The sequence below is a fragment of the Hypanus sabinus genome, chromosome 12 (assembly GCF_030144855.1).
Source record: "Hypanus sabinus isolate sHypSab1 chromosome 12, sHypSab1.hap1, whole genome shotgun sequence".
Taxonomy (NCBI): Eukaryota; Metazoa; Chordata; class Chondrichthyes; order Myliobatiformes; family Dasyatidae; genus Hypanus; species Hypanus sabinus.
Genome location: NC_082717.1, coordinates 83,517,863 through 83,536,206, shown reverse-complemented (window position 1 = coordinate 83,536,206; position 18,344 = coordinate 83,517,863). Strand labels below are relative to the sequence as shown.

Sequence of the window (18,344 nt, the reverse complement as noted above, 5' to 3'; positions counted from 1 at the left end):
CGACCTCTCACCCCGCGCGCGCAGCCAATCGGCGAGAGGCTGAGCTGCTCGAGCGGAGGCGGCAAAGCGGCCGCGGAGCGAGCGGTCCCTCCCCCTGCCCACCGCCGGCTGGCCCGGAGCCCAGCGCAGCGCGTCCCTCGGAGCGGCTCCGAGGCCCGGTGACGCTCTCCGCCCTTCGCTTTTCTCTGCTGCCAAGGGAGGAAACGGCCGTCATGCAGTAAGTCACGGCTCGGTGCTAAGGGGAGGCTGCGGGCCTGCGGGAAGTGCGAAGGCGGTGGGGCAACGATTACCTTCCTCCCTTCCCCACCTACCACCCGTCTCTCAACCCCTTCCCCCACGCCCATCCACACTTCCTCCCACCCCTTCTCCCTGTCCTTCCCTCCCCTAATTATGTGACCACCATCAGTTGGATCGACCTAGAAAGGTATAATTGTCAAATAAATAATGTCACTTATCACATTGATTTATTTAGACTATGAAGCGAGTACGCACAGAACAGATTCAAACTGCCGTGGCTCACTACCTCAGAAGAAGACAATTTGTGGACTCGGATGGAGCCATGAAGCAGGGACCGAAATTTTCTCAGACTGCTGAAGAAATGGCAACGAACTTGACAGGTACAATGAAGATAATTTTGCCTACCTGAACCAGGCTATTTTGAGTACCAGACATCTACATCAAGTTTGTTGAGTAAAGAAAATTTCCACCTCATTGGTTGAAATTACTTCAAAATAACACTTAAAAGCTTGTTCAATACGAGCTAAATTGCTGGTTTGTATTGTTAATGTAAGTCTGGAGTTATCATCCCTGCCTGTCTACATTTACAATGGCCAGCAATGCGTTAGCAAATTACAAAATAAGAATTCTTTATTCAGTTGCATTTGAGGCTACAGATTGCAAGAACTGTAAACGTAGGGTTGAATCAGGGGTTTGAAGGGTCTCGGCCTGAAATGTTGACTGTTTACTCTTTTCCATAGATACTGCCTGGCTTGCTGAGTTCCTCCAGCATCATGTTGCATCATGTGTTGCAACATGCCTCAAAGTGCTGTAACTCAATAAATACATAAATATAACAGTTGACTGTAGGAAACCCTTTTTTCTCTCTTCCCTTTCATTGCTACACTTGAACCTCTTGTGTACTTGTGACCAAGTGGAGGTGATCAGTCTGATGATTGACCAGTTTAGCGTTGTCTTAATAACAGATCTCTTAAGGCAAACCCAACTTGCCATGAATTCGAATTCCAGTTTTTCTCCTTAATTAAACATTTTCACAATTCATATTTTCCTTCTGGGCTAAAGCAACAGAGTTTAGCTCTTTACCCTTTCAGGTTTAATATCTGATAAATAATTTTTACTAAATCTTAATAGATGAATTGCATTCCAGGTGATCAAACGTTTTCAGTAGTTACCTTGTTTTCCTACTTATTTTCTTGAGATAAACTAGTTTAGTTTATTGGAATAGGTAAATAGGCAAGTCCCCAAATTACGAATAAACTCTTCTTGCACTTCCAGCAGGGTACAGGTACTGATTATAACTGATGTTTTGAAGACAAACTCTGTCATCATCTTCTGAGTTTGTCATTGAAACGTCGGTTATAATTGATACCTGTACCTGGCTGAAAGCCCGAGAGGAGTTTATTCGTCATATATGCCGGGAAAGCAGTAGATCCTTTTTCCAAGTCCTTAAGTTCTCTCAGAAGGCTTTTAATGGATTCAATTTTGACTATTAGCATTTCTGAAGAATCCAATGCATTATTCTAGGTGTGTAAATTGCAGCAAGTCTCATTTTTTATCAGACATTAGAACTGTAGGCACAAAACTGCTTTCTTCAGAATCAGAATCAGGTTTGAATCACCGGCGTGTGACCGGCGTTGTTAACTTAGCAGCAGCAGTTCAATGCAATACATAATCTAGCAGAAAGAGAAAGAATAAATAATGAATAAAACATAATAAATAAACAAGTAAATCAATTACGTATATTGGATAGATTATTGAAAAATGTGCAAAAACAGAAATAGTATATATTTTTTTAAAAGTGAGGTAGTGTCAAAAGGTTCAATGTCCATTTAGGAATCAGATGGCAGAGGGAAAGAAGCTGTTCCTGAATGCTGAGTGTGTGCCTTCAGACTTCTGTATCTCCTACTTGATGGTATCAGTGAGAAAAGGGTATGTCCTGGGTGCTGGAGGTCTTTAATAATGGATGCTGTCTTTCTGAAATACTGTTTCCTTAAAGATGTCCTGGGTACTTTGTAGGCTAGTGTCCAAGACTAGATTTATAACCTTCTGCATCTTCTTTCGGTTCTGTGCAGTAGCCCCTCCATACCAGACTGATGCAGCCTGTCAGAATGCTCTCCACATTATAAATATAATAGTTTTTGAGCGTATTTGTTGACATGCCAAATCACTTCAAACTCCTAATTAAGTGTAGCTGCTGTCTTGCCTTCTTTATCACTCCATCAATATGTTGGGACCAGGTTAGATCCTCAGAGATCTTGATACCCAGGAACTTGAAGCTGCTCACTCTCTCCACTTCTGATCCCTCTGTGAGGATTGGTATGTGTTTCTTCATCTTAACCTTCCTGAAGTCCACAATCAACTTCGTCTTACAGGTTGTTGCTGCAGCAGCATTCCACTAGTTGGCATATTTCGCTCCTGTACGTCCTCTCGTCACCACCTGAGATTCAATGGTTGTATCATCAGCAAATTTGTAGATGGTATTTGAGTCAAAATATCTGTATAAAACATCTATTTGTGCATTATTTCATAAACATTTGTGGCTAAGCATATAACATGGATGAAGTGAATTTGGAATGGTAATTGACATAGGATACTTGTACCACCAGCAACTGCTAAGTTGTGAAACTTCCTTTTTAACACAGTGACATTGAAGTGCTTACATTGTCAGATGTTTAAAATAACTTGATTAATATGGCTGAATTGATGCTTTGAGATCTACGTGATTTTAAGTGAAGTGCAAAACTATGGTAATTAAACAGCAGGGAAAGTGATGCCAAGAAAAATATTGTTGATACAAAAGCATAATAATATGGATGGTGGAAATTGGAAATAAAAATAGGCTAGCACTGCTTCAATATTGCTCATCATCTGTAGAGACAAGAAAAAAAAGTTAATCTTTAAGGTTAACATTTTACAAATGGTTAAGTTAAATGCTTTGGGAGTTTGGAGGCAGAGGCTATGATTAAATAACGAAAGGAATGATGCAGAGGATGATGTGGTGTACCTCATTTTGTTCCACATAAAAGAAAGCGTAGAATTTCAACATATGCATTTGGAGCCACTAGTTTCTTAACTTTAAATGTTTAAAACTATGCCAGTGGTCTGTTTTCTACTGGGGAGATGTTGAGAACGACCATAATCTGATGCTATCTGAATTTGAAGCAAATTTTGTCCAGTGGTGAATGAGACTTGCATTCCAGAAAGCGAAAATAAAGACTGCACATACTTAAAATGCTGGAAATACTCTGGCCTCATCTGTGGGAGGAGAAACAGAAAATGTTCCCAAAACTACAAAAATGTTTCCAATGTTGACTCTCATTTCTCTTTTCACAGATTCAGCCTGATCTGCTGAGTATGTTCAACATGTGCTTTTTATTCTAGCAAGTTTTTTTAAAACCAGTTGAATAATGAGGTCTGAGACAATTTGGTTGTGTAGATTGATTAGTTCTACAATAGGGACTAACATTCATTGTAAATAACACATCAATAGCAAGATGATCCTGGTTATGAAGAACTTTTTAAAATTGTGATATAGTATGTATTGTGAGAATTGCAGTATTCAGCTGAAAATGTAAAGAAACAGCTTCTCACAATCCAGTTTCAGTTTAACTTTTTCACCTGCATGCCCATTGAAATGACTTTGTCGGTGCAGTTTCTTTGAAATGACTGGGATGTGATTTTACTTCTTGTGCCAGATCTTTTAGTGTTGATAATATTCTATTTGCATTTCTTTTAACAACAGTTCAGGCAGAGTCTGGGTCTCCCAATGTGGTTTCTGCAGCTCCCTGTCAAGCTGATCCTAATCAATATGAAATACAGTTCGGGAGGTTTAAAATCTTCCTTTTTGGTGAGTGTGGATGGGGGGAAGCATGTATTCAGATGTAAAGTAGGTAGGTGTTATAAAATACTATAAGCATTCTGCATTGTCAGTGTCTGCTTAATCCTGTCTCTGAAATTTATACAGTAGAACATTAATGATGAAAAAAATAATGTTAAAAAAAATTTACTATTTCCCTCCAGAGATGTTAACTTGTTGAGTTTCTCCATTATTTTTTGTGTATTGCTGAAGATTTCCAGCATCTGCAGAATCACTTGTGTTTAAAGTCATGCTATACCTGTGGTTATAAATATGGTTTCTAAAGTGTTTAAACTTTTGTTTAAAAATTGAAGAGAAGCTTTTCTTCAATGTGAAGAACAGAAGACTTCTCACCAGGGTGGTATATTTGGCTGGCCTGTTGTATGATCAAACCTAAATTCAGATCAAATTCACAGGTTTGGACAAAAATATCAAATATTTCAAATCTGGAAGACATTGAGTCAGAAAGAAATATTTTAATAAAATAAGTTAGTAACTGAAAATAACATGGGTTATTTTGCACTGGTATTGATGATAAAGGGTGAGCGGCAATATGTATGGATTAAGCTGAAGTTTGCATACATTGCTGTTGTGTACTAGTAACAGAAAACGTGGAAGCATTTCTAAAGATAAATAGAATCTACATCAACAGAAAAAAGATCAATCATATTAGCAAGAATAATATTCCAGACAACTAATGGCACAGAGAGCTGGAGGAGGAAATATGTAGGAACGTTTAAAAAAAAACCAGACTAAAAATGATGGGGAATTCCATTTAGCCCAATATGAATTGAACATAAGGAGAAAAGGAATGTAGTTCCAATGATATTTATAGAACTGTTCTGTATAGTTTTAAACATAATCCAAAATGTATTCTTGTTTGGATCTAGTAATCAAGATTCGAGATCGTTTAATGTAATTTCCTGTACACAAGTGAAAGGAACAAAGAAATACAGTAAATTATTCCTGCAGATCCAATGTAGCACGAAAAAATTCAAGATAAAGAACAGAACAATGATGATAAAAAACACAATAAATATAAATACACATCAGTTATAGTAGATTAATTGTATGTCCTTAAAGAGATGGTAGGCATAGGGCTGTCTGCACACAAGCTAACTGCCAGGAAGTGATAAAGTAGGGGTGGATTTATGTTGATCAACCTTACTATTTGGCGAAAACAACTGGTTTTGAGTCTGGTGGTCCTAGTGTAGATGATACATAGCCTTCTCCCTAATGGAAGTGGGACAGTCCATGAGCAGGTTGGGTGGAATTCATCGTGATGTTACTCTTCAGGCACTTTTCTCTATATGTATATATCTTTATTGGTAGGTAGGCTGGTGCCATCATGCATTGGACAGTTTTGACTACCTGTTGTTGAGCCTTCCTGTCTGCTGCAATCCAGTTTCCATGCCATGCAGTGCTGCAGCTTGTAAGCATACTCTCTACTGCACATGTGTAGAGCAACTGGAGTATAGAGGTGCATAGTCCAGCTCTTTTCAGGTTCATCAGAAAGTAGAGATGTTGGTGAGATTTCCTTTCATGGTTTTGGGACCATGAAAGTTTGAAACTGCTGTGCCACTTATGTAAAATGGGGTTTGAGAGGTCCAAGTTCTCCTGAAGTCAATAACCATCTCCTTTGTCTTGTTGACATTCAGGAAAACATTATTTGCCTTGCTTTTCCATCTCCACTCTGTGTGCTATCTCTCTGTTGTTGGTGGTGAGACCACCACTATTGTGTTATTGACAGACTTAACAATGTGAATGAAGAATGAAGTGTGGTAGATAAGAGAAAATAAGGGAGCATCCAGCTGTAATATCCTGTAAGATAATAGAAAAAGACATCAAATAGATTTGGGGGAGAACTGATTTTGTGGTTCTGAGTATAGGACTCAAAGATGAAATGTACAATAGCATTGTTTGAAAAGGGAAACATTCAAAATAATGTTCAACAGAGTACAGGAAGGATGTATTTTACGAAAAAGACAAAACTAACAAAACATTTCTGATGCTGTATGGATGCAATAAAAGATTGAGGAAAAGGAAAGGGCATACATTAAGTACAGAGACAGTAGTGGAGTGCATGGTAAGAAAGAATACATAGAGATTGTTTTTAACTAATCTCTTCCAATTGAACAATTAAAGAGAAAATTAAAGACAAACCAAATTTTTCAAGGGGCATAAAATAGAAACATTAAAAAAAAATTAAATTGGACTAAGGCCATTAAGTACAAACAGGAAAGTGCCACAGTATGTGATAAGATATCAAAGGTCATTATTTTGCTTTGAATCCATCATGAAGCTTGAACAGGGAACATGACAAACAAGTGGGAAGAGGGAAAATTGATAATAAATTAACAAAAATGTTGAGGATTAAATCCCTGGTCTTGATAGATTGCAGCATATTTTTTTGCAGATCAAGATTAGAGATAGCTGAGTCATTTAGTAACCTGTTTGGAAAAGATATGCATAAGGAGCGGCAGATAACTAATTTAACATTTGTATTTAAGAAGGGGTTATAACATTATTGAAATTTAAGGTTAACATTAGTAGGAGGATAAAATGGTGGAACCTCTACCAAGGAAGAGACAAGGAGAACATCTAGAAGTGGTAGGTACGGTAATCAGCAGGAAATATCTGGGGAAACCGACTCTTCTTTCAAGGAGCTAACAAGGTAAACAGTATTTATTTCCTTTTGGATTTTCAGCTCAGAAACAGGCCATTTAGTCCATCCAGTCAATGATGCCATTTGTGATGCACAAACTCATTCTTCAAACAGACCTGTCAATGTAACCCTCTATTCCCTTTCCTTTCAAGCTTATTCAGTTTTAAAGGCATCTCTATTCTTTGCTTCAACTATAGCCTGTGGTAACAAGTTCCACACTTGTTTCAGCATAGACTTTCTTTTGAATTCACTACTGGATCTCATGGTGACTTGTAGTGATGGCTTTGAGTTACTCCTCTTCACAAGTGCAAACATTTTCTGAACCCACTAAGAAAACCTTTCATAATTTCATACACCTAATTAAGCCGTCTCTAGCATCACCGCTGCAGATCTCTAGCGCCTTGATAATTTTTCCCATGATTCAGTAACCAAAACTACACACACAAGCAAATGCTGTCTAAACTGAATATTCCTACCAAGTAGTTTTAATTTCTCCAGGTTTTCGAAAAAACTTTCTCTACTCATTATACAACAGTGATTTAGGTCAGAGAATGCAAAAGCATTGACCAAGTAGAATTATTTACTAGTTGACCTCAGGACGATGCAGAGTTGGATTGGAGTTTCATTTTGGAATGGAAGTAGGTAGTGTTTCAGATTGTTGTAATGTCTGTTTGTATTTAAAATCAGATGTTTGAATTAAAAATGTTAAAGTTTGTACACGATACCAAGTTTAGAAGGAATATTTAGCTCTTCAGAAAACCTCAACAAATGATAAGTGAGCTTTAAACTTACAGAGTGGACAAAGTATTAATGAGCAAATAGAGGGTAAATGCAGAATAGCATACTTTGATAGTAAGAACAGAGCTCACTTGTTATTTGGAAGATACCACCAAGAATCAGGTAGAGAAACAAAGGGTGACATGCAGGTGCTGCAATTACTGAAAGTTGTCTGCATATTAGCAGGGCCATGAAAATAGAAAATGCAGCATCTAAAGAGAGCATTGGAAAATAGGAAAATGAACTTTGGTTAGGCAGCATTTGCACATGTGTAGTCCTGATTGCCATATCATGAAAAAATTGAGGCTCTGCAGAGAACACAAAAAAGACTTGTAGTGAGGATGCCACAACAGTACTTGTCAAGGCAAACAGACTCACTCTTTATTTCCTAAAGATGGCTGCTGAGAGAACTTGTTGAGGTTTTGAGAGTAGCTAGAAACCATCACTATAAGAATTATTTCAGATTTATTTATCACATCTACATCAAAACATACAGTGAAATGCATCATTTGCATTAACAACAGCCAAGGATGTGCTGGGGGCAGTCTGCAGGCACCAACAAAACATGACCACAATGCTTTGCAGAACAACACAAAACAAGAGCAAACCAAGCCAGATTCCTTCCTCCCACCCACCCACATAAGTACATGGTCTTCCAACCCCAGGACAAGACATCTTCAGCTTACAGCCTCCAGTAGACTCGGACTCACGGCCACTGGGCCTTTGACTTCCCTAGCAGACTTGCGGAGATTTGGAGACGTGGGGCTTTGGCTATTGGTCCTCGATTTTCAGGTTTTGTTACGAATCCCGTAACTGGAGAACTTACCAGCAAAGATAGAGAGGTCCGTTGAAATCTGATGTCACTATTTTCAAACGTTTTTATTGATAAAGGAACACAAAAGTAGGGTTAATATATACATTCAGATAGTGCACATCGTCAACACTCAATCTAAAGCGCGGGTATAGTAATACTCATCATTAAGTGAGCTCTGCTGTTGTCTAGGGGTTAATAGATTGTCCGTTGGAAATATAAAAGTCACTCAGAAAGTCTGCAGGCCTCAGCCCTTTGAAAATCGCTGGGTTTCACGTGGGGGGACCGAGAGAGAGAGATTGGGAAAGAAGAGAAAGAACTTGCCCAGTCTTGATGAAGCGTCCATAAAATCGGGGGAGCGTTGGTTTCCTCTCCCCGATGTTAGTTAAAAGCGGTTTTCTGTGATTCCAGCCACAAATTCCAATCCCGGAATCTAACGCACGTGGCTTCCTTCAGAATGGCTTCCCGCTGCTGCGGGATCACTCTCTCATGTCTTCTTGGTGCGTCTGAGGGGGCTGTCCCCCTGAGACTCTCCTTTATACTTCCTCACGGAGTCGCAGGTGTCAATCAGGTTGGGATGATGCAATCTCTCTCTCAACCAGCCCACCTTGCCCGAGGGCTTTTCACGTGGTCTCCATGAGACAATAGTCGCTGTTGTCTTATTCTGTATCCCGGGTGGGACGTGCAATTTGGCACATTTCTCTCTCTCTCTCCCCGACTGGGTCTACTGACCCCCCCCCCCCTCAACGGGTGCTCTTGCGATTCTCACAAAGGAGGGGGCCGAGATCATAACAGTTTCAAATTCAATATTGACCCCAGGACTTGCCGATGATGTTGAGTGAGGTCCCCAAACATGAGGCCATTTGAAAGTCACCATGAAATCCACTAATAAATTGAAAACAAAGTCTTTGCTGAGAGAATAAGAACATGGAACATGTTTACCACATGCTATGGTTGAAGTAAATAGTAGACATGCCTTGAAAGCTCTTAAATTTGAGGGAGAAAGGAATAGAGGTTACATTGATAAATTAGCACAAGAAAAGAATCAGTTAATATTGGCATTGAATGTTAATGTATTAACAGTTTTTCAGGAAGAGTTTTGTAATGGGAATATTTCATTTAATCTTGCAGTCTGAGACCCATTCCTGTCCAGCTCTGATTTTGGCTTACAAGTTCTTTTCACCAGTTTCTTCAGCTGCTTCCTCATTTGGATAGCCCAGTCTGCAAAACTAGAATATGCCTCATTGTTGAAATATTTTGGCATTAAGAATTTTGTCCTTTGAATTGGGATGTTTTTGAATGTGAACTGCTAATGAAATAAAAGGTAATTTGACCAGAATGAATTGGGGCCACTTTCTGGAGTTGACTAATTTGGTCTATTCAGCAAAACAACATCCAAGAAAATTTTAAAACACCTTATTAAAAGTTACCACAAGCAAATATGACCTCCTATCCTGATTTCTTGAAAATAAAAACAGTACATCAAATGTTTAAGTTATAATTAACATAAATAATTGAGTTCTATATTAGCAAAACTGAGATTTTTATTTACTCAATATTGATTTCGTGATCAATGAAAAATCCAATGGAATTCCAATATTTTTTCCATTTCAAAGAGGCTTTAGTGATGGAGATAAAGGTGTTATACTGTCAGAAAGATCGGGGATGTGCTTGCTATTTAGTCATTTGAGAGTTTTATTTGAAATGTTGTTTTCCTGGAATCAACACTTTGCTGTTTGAAATATCATTTATGAGTATCAAATCTTTCTGCTGAAATTGAAGCTCCCCTCATGGGTGCCTTAAAAATACTGGTGTGATGTTCTAAATAATTGAACTAACTTGATGTCTCACACTTCGATGTTAGTTTTATCCTTAGTTAATCCTGTAGGTGTCTATGTGGAAGGCATGATGTAGAGAAGGTGCAGAGTTAAATGTGAGCAGAAGGTATTTCATGTCATAATTTTTCTAACGTACACAGAAGTTGTGTAATTTGCTTATAAAGAATGATGATGGATGCAACATATGAATAGATTAGCTCCATCTCAATGTTAAATGGTGTAAGGGCAGTACAACAAAGATCTCTCCGGGGACATGTTTTCAAAGCTAATCTCAGTGTAGAGTTTGCATTCAGTCATCATGACTGCCTGGTTATCAATTGGTTTCAGTATCTGAATGAAGTGCTGGTTGATCAATTAGCTCTTAGTGTGGGTTAATGGTAAAAAGGATTAAATAAGCCTTTATGGGCGTGTGTAAGAGAGAGAGAGAGTGTGTACAGGGCTGCAGGAAAATGAGGACAGTGGGACTAACTAATTGGAGCTGGTATGGGCATGATGGGCCAAATGGCCACCTCCTGTATCATTATAACATGAGGCTTCTATGGGTATCTATAACATAAATTTTTTGATGTGATTTAGGAAATCATTTCAGTTGGTGAAAAGCAAGTCAACTGGAATTTTTATTTTGTAACTGCCTTTCTGTTCCAGGTTGCCATGTCTGATCTTAATATATTTTTGAAGCTTGGCTGTGTTCCCAAATTTTGAAAATGTTCCACATGCACTTTCACAGAACTCATGCTTATTGCTTTTGCAGTTTGTGCTGAATGCTTAGTTTTGGCTCATAAGATTTATGACTTGCCTGTGAGCACTGTAAGGATTGTAGGGAAGGGTGTGGGTCTCCTCTGAATGCCTTTCCTCACTATCACATTTCTTATTCCAGATGGAGAATCAAAGTACAGCCGAGAAGTGAAACAACTGCTTTTCCCTTTATTTGTCTACCTCCATCTTGACATGGTACATAGTGGTTTGAAGAGTGCAGCAGATAGCTTCTACAGTCGCTTCCATGGAATGTTTCTGCAAAATGCAGATCAAAAGGACATCATGGAACAGCTAAGGAGTACTCTAAATAGCCAGGATATTTATTCAAACTCCAAGCTGCGTACTCTAATTGAAAACAAGTATGTTGTTAGCCTTACTGAAGAAAGTTACAACTATCTTCTCCGCTACCTCCAGAGTGACAACAACAGTACACTGTTCAAGATTCTAGCCTCACGTATTCACTTGGATGTGCAGTGTTCTCAGCAGACTGGCTATCAGCTATACAGTGTTGGAGCCCTTTCTCGAAGTGAGGGGATGGGCTTGGAGCCTTCAGAGATACCCTCTGCCATGTTACAGAATGAAGCAGCATTGGAGCTGTTGCAAGACAGTATAAAACGAGTAAAGGATGGGCCACCTTCTCTCACGACAATATGTTTCTATGCTTTCTACAACACAGACCAATTGCTGAATACTGCAGAAATTTCACCCGACAATAAGCTGCTTAGTGCTGGATTTGACAACTCTTGTATTAAACTTTGGAGCTTGCGATCGAAGAAACTGAAGTATGGGCCACAGCAGGTGGATGTTTCTCGAATCAACCTTGCATGTGATATCTTTGATAATGAGGTATGTATTTGGTTGTATGACAACAGCTAAATCCAACAGTTAGCATCAAGCTGCTAAATTTCATCTGGCTTAACCTATTTTCTTGTAGTCTTTTGTCTTACAGCTTGCTTTGCTTTGAAAACTGATAAACCTCCCAAGGAAGGTTCCTGAATTGTACTTTATGTAATTGTCACAGATTAAACTCTTGTCTGCCCTTTCAGTTAAGCATAAAACCCAGTGGTACAGTTTTGAGGACAAGCTCTGTGAATTGAAATGCAAGTGTAATGACAAAATAAAGAGGAAGGCAAAACTGAATAGGTTTGGAGGGAGGTAGAAGATGAGTCTAGCATAATGACTGAAAAGTTAGGGGGCTGAAGTTAAATTACCATTAGTATAAGCTGGTGATGTGGTTATCAGTACGAGCAAAGTTCAATCCCACCTAGTAAATTGAAATACCCATAATTCTAGAATTTATTTTTGAAAAAAGTCTCAATATCTTTGGCCACAAAACTGATCGATAGTCATTAACAAAACACCTGGTTACCTAATGTTCTTCGGGAAAAGGAACTTGAAAAAAATTACATGGTCAGGTCTACATGCTTGACTCAACTGCTTCTCAATTTGAAGGTAATTAGGGACCGATTGCAGCAAGTGGGCTGCTCCTGTTCCTCCAGGCCTTTCAGAGGACCTGCATTATGCTGATAACTCAATACTGTCTGAAAACAAAGAAGACTTAAAGCAACTGCTAACCAACATCAAGGAACTTAGCCTCAAGATGGGTCTGCATCTTAACTCGAAGAAGACTAAGATTATGACTTCTGGCAGCACAACCAATTTCAATCTCAATGGAGAGGAAATCAAAGCAGTTGACAGTTTCAACTTGCTTGGATCAAAGATTAACACCAAAGTGGTAAGCAGTCAAGAATTCCAACGAAGAATCACACTTGGCAGAGTGGCTATGAAGGCTTTAGAGAAGATCTTTGGGAACCGTAATCTATCTTTACATACAAAGATTCAACTTGTGCAGGCATTGTGTGATGTTCTTAATGACATTACATGGATGTGAAAGGTGGACAGTAAAGAAGGAGAATAGTAAACCTATCAATGCCTTTGGACTGTGGTGCTGGAAAAAAACACTATGCACCCTGTGGACCTCTTGCAGAACAAATAGATTGGTCCTCAACAAGATCAAACCAAGTCTCTCTGGAGGCTCAAATAACAAGACTCTGCCTACTGTGCTTTGGCCACATTATTTGTGGAAACAGCTCCCTGGTAGAAGATATCATGCTCAGCAAGGTGGAAGGACAACGGAAAAGAGGAAAGCTGCCAATCAGGTGGATGGACACAATGAGGACAGCTTTGAACACAACATTATCAATAAAGGGCTGCCTTTGTGAGGATTGAAACTTTTAGGGCAACTATCCATAGAGTCACTATGAGTCAACAATTACTCAATGGCACTTAACAACAACAGTGAATCCAGAGCAACGAAGTATGGTCATGGGAATATGGTGGTTTCCAGCATTATTCTGTGAAGAGTTTGAGAATAATTAATTTTTTAATTAATCCAGTTATTTATCTCAAGTTTTATTTTACTTGCAGGATATATAATAATTTACTGGCAATCACTAATTACCCTCTGAATTGATGGTTATATGCCAATCATGCTGATCAGTCTAGATTTACATGAGCCAAAATAGACAAGGATGGCCAGTTTCCTCTTCAAGGTGTAAGTGAATCAGATGGGGTTTTAAAAAGCCTTTAATGGTCACTATTGCTGATGGTTAGGGCTTCATTACAGATTCATTTAATTTAAACTAAAATCTTTGCCCACCGCTCCATTTTAGTAAGATTAGATAAGTGGTCCTCATCTTGGAATATAGTTTTGCAACTGTTGCACATAACTTTGCCGTGGATGGTCCCAAGCATGGCTGCAAAAGGAGGGTTGGGTATGGGGCTAGCAACACCATCCCTTTAAAAACCCAGAGCTACAGAAACACCAACAGAGGCTCCAAAAACCTCATCCCTGGGAGAGGAAGGATTTTCGCCTGGAAGACATATTAAGTCATGGTCAAAGTGGAAGCCACGGGGCCGATCAATCTTCAGCCCAACTCAGAGGACTGTGGTGGACTATGCTCCAGTCTGGGTGATGGACTTAAGACAAAGACTTTTGCACATAAAGATCAAATAATTTGCAAACAGAAGTTTCACAAAGTTGTATACCTTTTATTGAAGCAAACAAAATTTGGTTAAAAGAGACTAGAGGTTCTGCAGATGCTGGAAATCTTGAGTAACATTCAAAATGCTGCAGGAACTCAGCAGATCAGACCACATCTATGGAGGGGAAGTATTACAAGCTGGCAAGTGATGACTGAGTCCAAGTAAGTGAGGGAGAAGGTAGGAGAGTGTAAAGGAGGATTAAAGGAGCAAGGTTTGCAGCACTTTTTGGAGTTGAAAGAAAAGATGTTTAAATGATATTTTGTTAATTACCACCCCCCCCCCCCCCACCAGTATACGAATTGTTCCAAATATCACTTCTCCAAATCTCTCGCGTTCACTTGGTGTCTGAGGTGTATGAGTATTTGACAGGTGGGATAATCCACTGGGAAATAATGTATAGTATAGCACATCTAGAGCAGTGAGGAATATTTAAATTGAAGATGCAATTACATCCCTTGGTGTGAACATGTTCCCACTGCCAGTTCCAGTGATAGCTGAAGGGTCAGGAAACAAAGGCAAATGTTATAAGAGGAAGAGTGTGAGGAAACTTATGTGGTAATTAAGATTTACAGTTTGATGCTTGTAGGGATGATGGAAACTGTCTTTAAACGGGGATTGTGTAGACTCTTGAGAGTGCGGAAAGTGATATGGAGAATAAGAATAAAGGGTCTTTATTCAGGCTGACGAAGGTTCTCAGCTTGAAACGTCAATAGTGCTTCTCCCTATCGATGCTGCCTGGCCTGCTGTGTTTCACCAGCATTTTGTGTGTGTTGTTTGAATTTCCAGCATCTGCAGATTTCCTTGTGTTTGCTCTAAGAATAAAGGGGTTGCTTTTCAAGGGATGTATATTTTTGATGGGCTAAATGGCCACCAACTGAGTAGGAATCCTGACACCTAATTTTTATAACATGGGTGTGAAATTCCAGGCATCTAGTTAAGTGAAGGTTACTGTCCATAACCTGATCACTTGAAGTAGTAAATAATTCACAAATACTGGACTTGCTTTATTATGTGCACATAGGATCAATTTCAGCTTTAATCTTTCTTCCAAACAGGTTTGGAGTTTCTAAGTGAAAGAAGGCTTGAGTCTTGAAAGCCTGAAAGCTGTGCAAGAAAAACATGCCTAAAATTTGCCTTTACAATTCTTCAGTCTTTTACTAGATCAGCCAAGAGAAGACTGGTTTTCTCCACAGCCTTCATTTTCTTCAGTTTGATCAAGGCAGTCTAATAGTGATTGCATATTTCCTTGTGTACAAAATAAAGTCCCACATGAACTGATTTATGTTGGAGAGGATGGACAGGATACAGTTGCACCTTTCAAGCTGATAGACTGTCACTAGAATAGCTCCACTCCAACAGATGCTATGTTGCAACCTTTTGTCTTTACTCTTAGATTTTCCCACCCTTACAGAATGCTTAGTGGCAAAATGTATTAGTTACATTGAAAGATTTTCCAAAACTCAAGTCCTGGGTGATGAGAGCATAAAGAGAATGAGAGGGTTATGTATCTCCAATCCCATTCTGAAGATTTCTCTGAGGTGGATGATGCAAGAGCTGGATGCTGTGTGTTACATGTAACATGTGCCTCTTGTAATATGCTAAAATATAAGTAGAACCCATCGGCAGTTTGCATGAATATTTCTTCAAAAACAAGAAACCACACATCAGCAAAACTGTTACTGAAATTTGGTTCAGTCTTAAACATGGTTCATTTAATTTCCCTCTGAGAAATTTGACAGATGAACAGGGAATGACTGTCACTTTAAAATATTGTTTAAAAATGTACTTTTCAAAAAAAAATAGGCACCAGTGAATTGGCTTAATTTAGAAATGTCACATTTGCACCTCAGGATTAGCAACAGCTGTGAAGAGATTGCCCTTGTCATATTTTTAAAGAAGTTTCAATTCCACGTGACTATGACCATGTGACCATCCCAAGGTCCTTTACAACTGAAATGTAGTCATTGGCTGGCGAATATGATGGACAATTAGTACAGGATAATTATTGCCAGGACACGGAGCACAATCACCCCTTTGTCCTTTTAGTACCACAGGATATTTTGCAGCCACGTGAGAGAATGCTTTAGATTGCCATTGTTTGTATAGATGGTGATGATTTATACATTCTAGAGACTTGCTTTGGGATTTGTTGCTCTGACTGTTCCCTTAAACTGCACTGTCTATATCCTGGTTCTTAGCAGCATTGTGACAGTTTGGAATATGAGTTTGATGTCACAGCATTTTAAGCACACCTTTGCCTAGCAGAAAATAATTTTCAGGACAATCAAAAGGAGAGGCATCTTAATATCTTCATTGTTTTCTCTTGACCTGTTGGAGGTTGCTTTGGATATGATATTGTCTTAAGCATGTCTCCATCCTTAACAGGTGTAGACAGGAGAGAAGTGCAGGATGATATAAACACTTGTGATTTCTGCTTAATGAGGAAGCAAAAGCCAGTAGAGAACTATTTTAAACAATTTTCTGTGTTCAATGCATGCATGATAAATTGAATTTTTGATTAATTTGGTTTTATGTGACCCTATTACTCTTGCCTGTTTTTAATGCAGGTGGTAGATGATGTGGGCAGTGAAATGAAGATCCTAAGAGCTCACTGTGGGCCTGTGTACAGTACCAAGTTCCTCTCGGATAATTCAGGACTTCTGTCTTGTTCAGAAGACACAACAGTCCGATACTGGGATTTGTGCAGTTTTAAAAACACTGGTTTGTATCAAGGGCATGCTTATCCAGTCTGGGACATTGACGTTAGTCCCCTGAGCCTTTACTTTGTGAGTGGATCGCATGATCGGACTGCAAGACTTTGGGCACTTGATAGGACGTACCCACTGCGTATTTATGCAGGTCACTTAGCAGATGTAGACTGTGTAAAGTTTCATCCAAACTCTAATTATGTGGCAACTGGTTCAATTGATAAAACTGTGCGGCTGTGGAGCACTCAGCAAGGGAACACAGTCCGCCTCTTCACAGGACATCGTGGCCCTGTGCTGGCATTGGCCTTTTCTCCCAATGGGAAATACTTAGCTTCAGCGGGTGAAGATCAGCGACTGAAGCTATGGGACCTCGCATCAGGTACTTTATTCAAAGAGCTGAGAGGGCATTCTGACAACATAACTAGCCTTGCATTTAGTTCAGATAGCAGTCTGATTGTTTCTGCATCAGTTGACAATTCTGTCCGTGTCTGGGATATTCGTAATTCATACTCTAATTCATCAGTGGATGGTTCTTCCAATGAGCTAGTGGGTGTATATACAGGACAGACCAGTAATCTTTTGAGTGTTCAATTCATGTCCTGCAATTTGGTCTTGGTTACTGGAGTTGCACAAGAGAAAAAAGAATCGTAAGCAGAAGTAAACAGTTCTCGTGTTTAGAAAGTTCTAGAAAATTTGGTCATGTGGACCATATGTATTATTATTTTCTAGCATGCTTTGGTCAAATATGTGTATCCTATTGGCTTGCATTGATTACATCTTGTTGCAGCCAAATATACCAGCTGTTGCACAATTGTCCCAGTATTTAGAAAGGAAAAAAAGAAAGTGGGTCAAATCTTGGTGGTTCTCCTCTTACCGACCCAAGATGCCCTGACACGTTTGTACAGGTGCCCTGAAATTTCTGGATCACTCCACTTACAGCCCTGTTCATGTCCACTAGGCACAGAAGTCATGGTCGATACAAGGCTGGGTTAAGATGCGAGTTTCTTAGTAATACCGTATTGCCATTCAAGATGGAAATCTGACAGTTTTCTATGTTGGCTGCTGTAGGTTCAGCTGAAGAATGGATTATACCATTTGAATACAATCATCCAAAAGGTGACTAGTAAGTTCTTATGTAAGTTATTTAGTCTGATTTTTGTAGCCTGACCAGACTAAATCCCATTTGAGTTGTTTTGTGACACTAGCCCAGATGTTTAACCATGAAATTTCTGGCTGATACACTTGTACGGCAGGGGTTGGTTGTGATTAATCCACAAAAATTGTAACCTGTGAAAGTTCTTGTAATTGAAATTAAGGTTGTTTGAAAATGATAAAGTACTTCAATATAAAGCCATGGGCCTTTTTAAAGATTAAGTGATCCTTTCCATCTCCAGAAGAACATTAATATGCATTAATGTCAAACTGAAAATTAAAGAGTTTTGCACACTGACAGATGTCTTCTGCTTTGTATGGACACTTTTTTCAGAATTCATTATCAATTAACAAGAATTTTATTCCAAGTCAATGATCCAACTAGACAAATTCAAAATGGGCAGATAGGTGGCAAGGAATGCTCTTGCTTCAGATGCCAGAAAAGAACTGTTTCCAGATATTCTAACCACCGCACTTTGATATTTAATAGCATTTCCAT

At 39.1% G+C, this 18,344-nt stretch overlaps 1 protein-coding gene across 1 annotated transcript; it reads left to right on the top strand.

Annotated features, from left to right (window-relative positions):
* Nucleotides 1-29: 29 nt before the first annotated feature.
* taf5l (TAF5-like RNA polymerase II, p300/CBP-associated factor (PCAF)-associated factor) lies at nucleotides 30-18,137 on the top strand. Its single transcript, XM_059986306.1, has 5 exons — nucleotides 30-217; nucleotides 473-617; nucleotides 3,980-4,084; nucleotides 11,062-11,786; nucleotides 16,553-18,137. Exons 2-5 carry the CDS (start codon nucleotides 476-478, stop codon nucleotides 17,342-17,344), a joined length of 1,764 nt encoding a protein of 587 aa, XP_059842289.1. The 5' UTR covers nucleotides 30-217; nucleotides 473-475; the 3' UTR covers nucleotides 17,345-18,137.
* The last annotated feature ends 207 nt before the right edge of the window (nucleotides 18,138-18,344 follow it).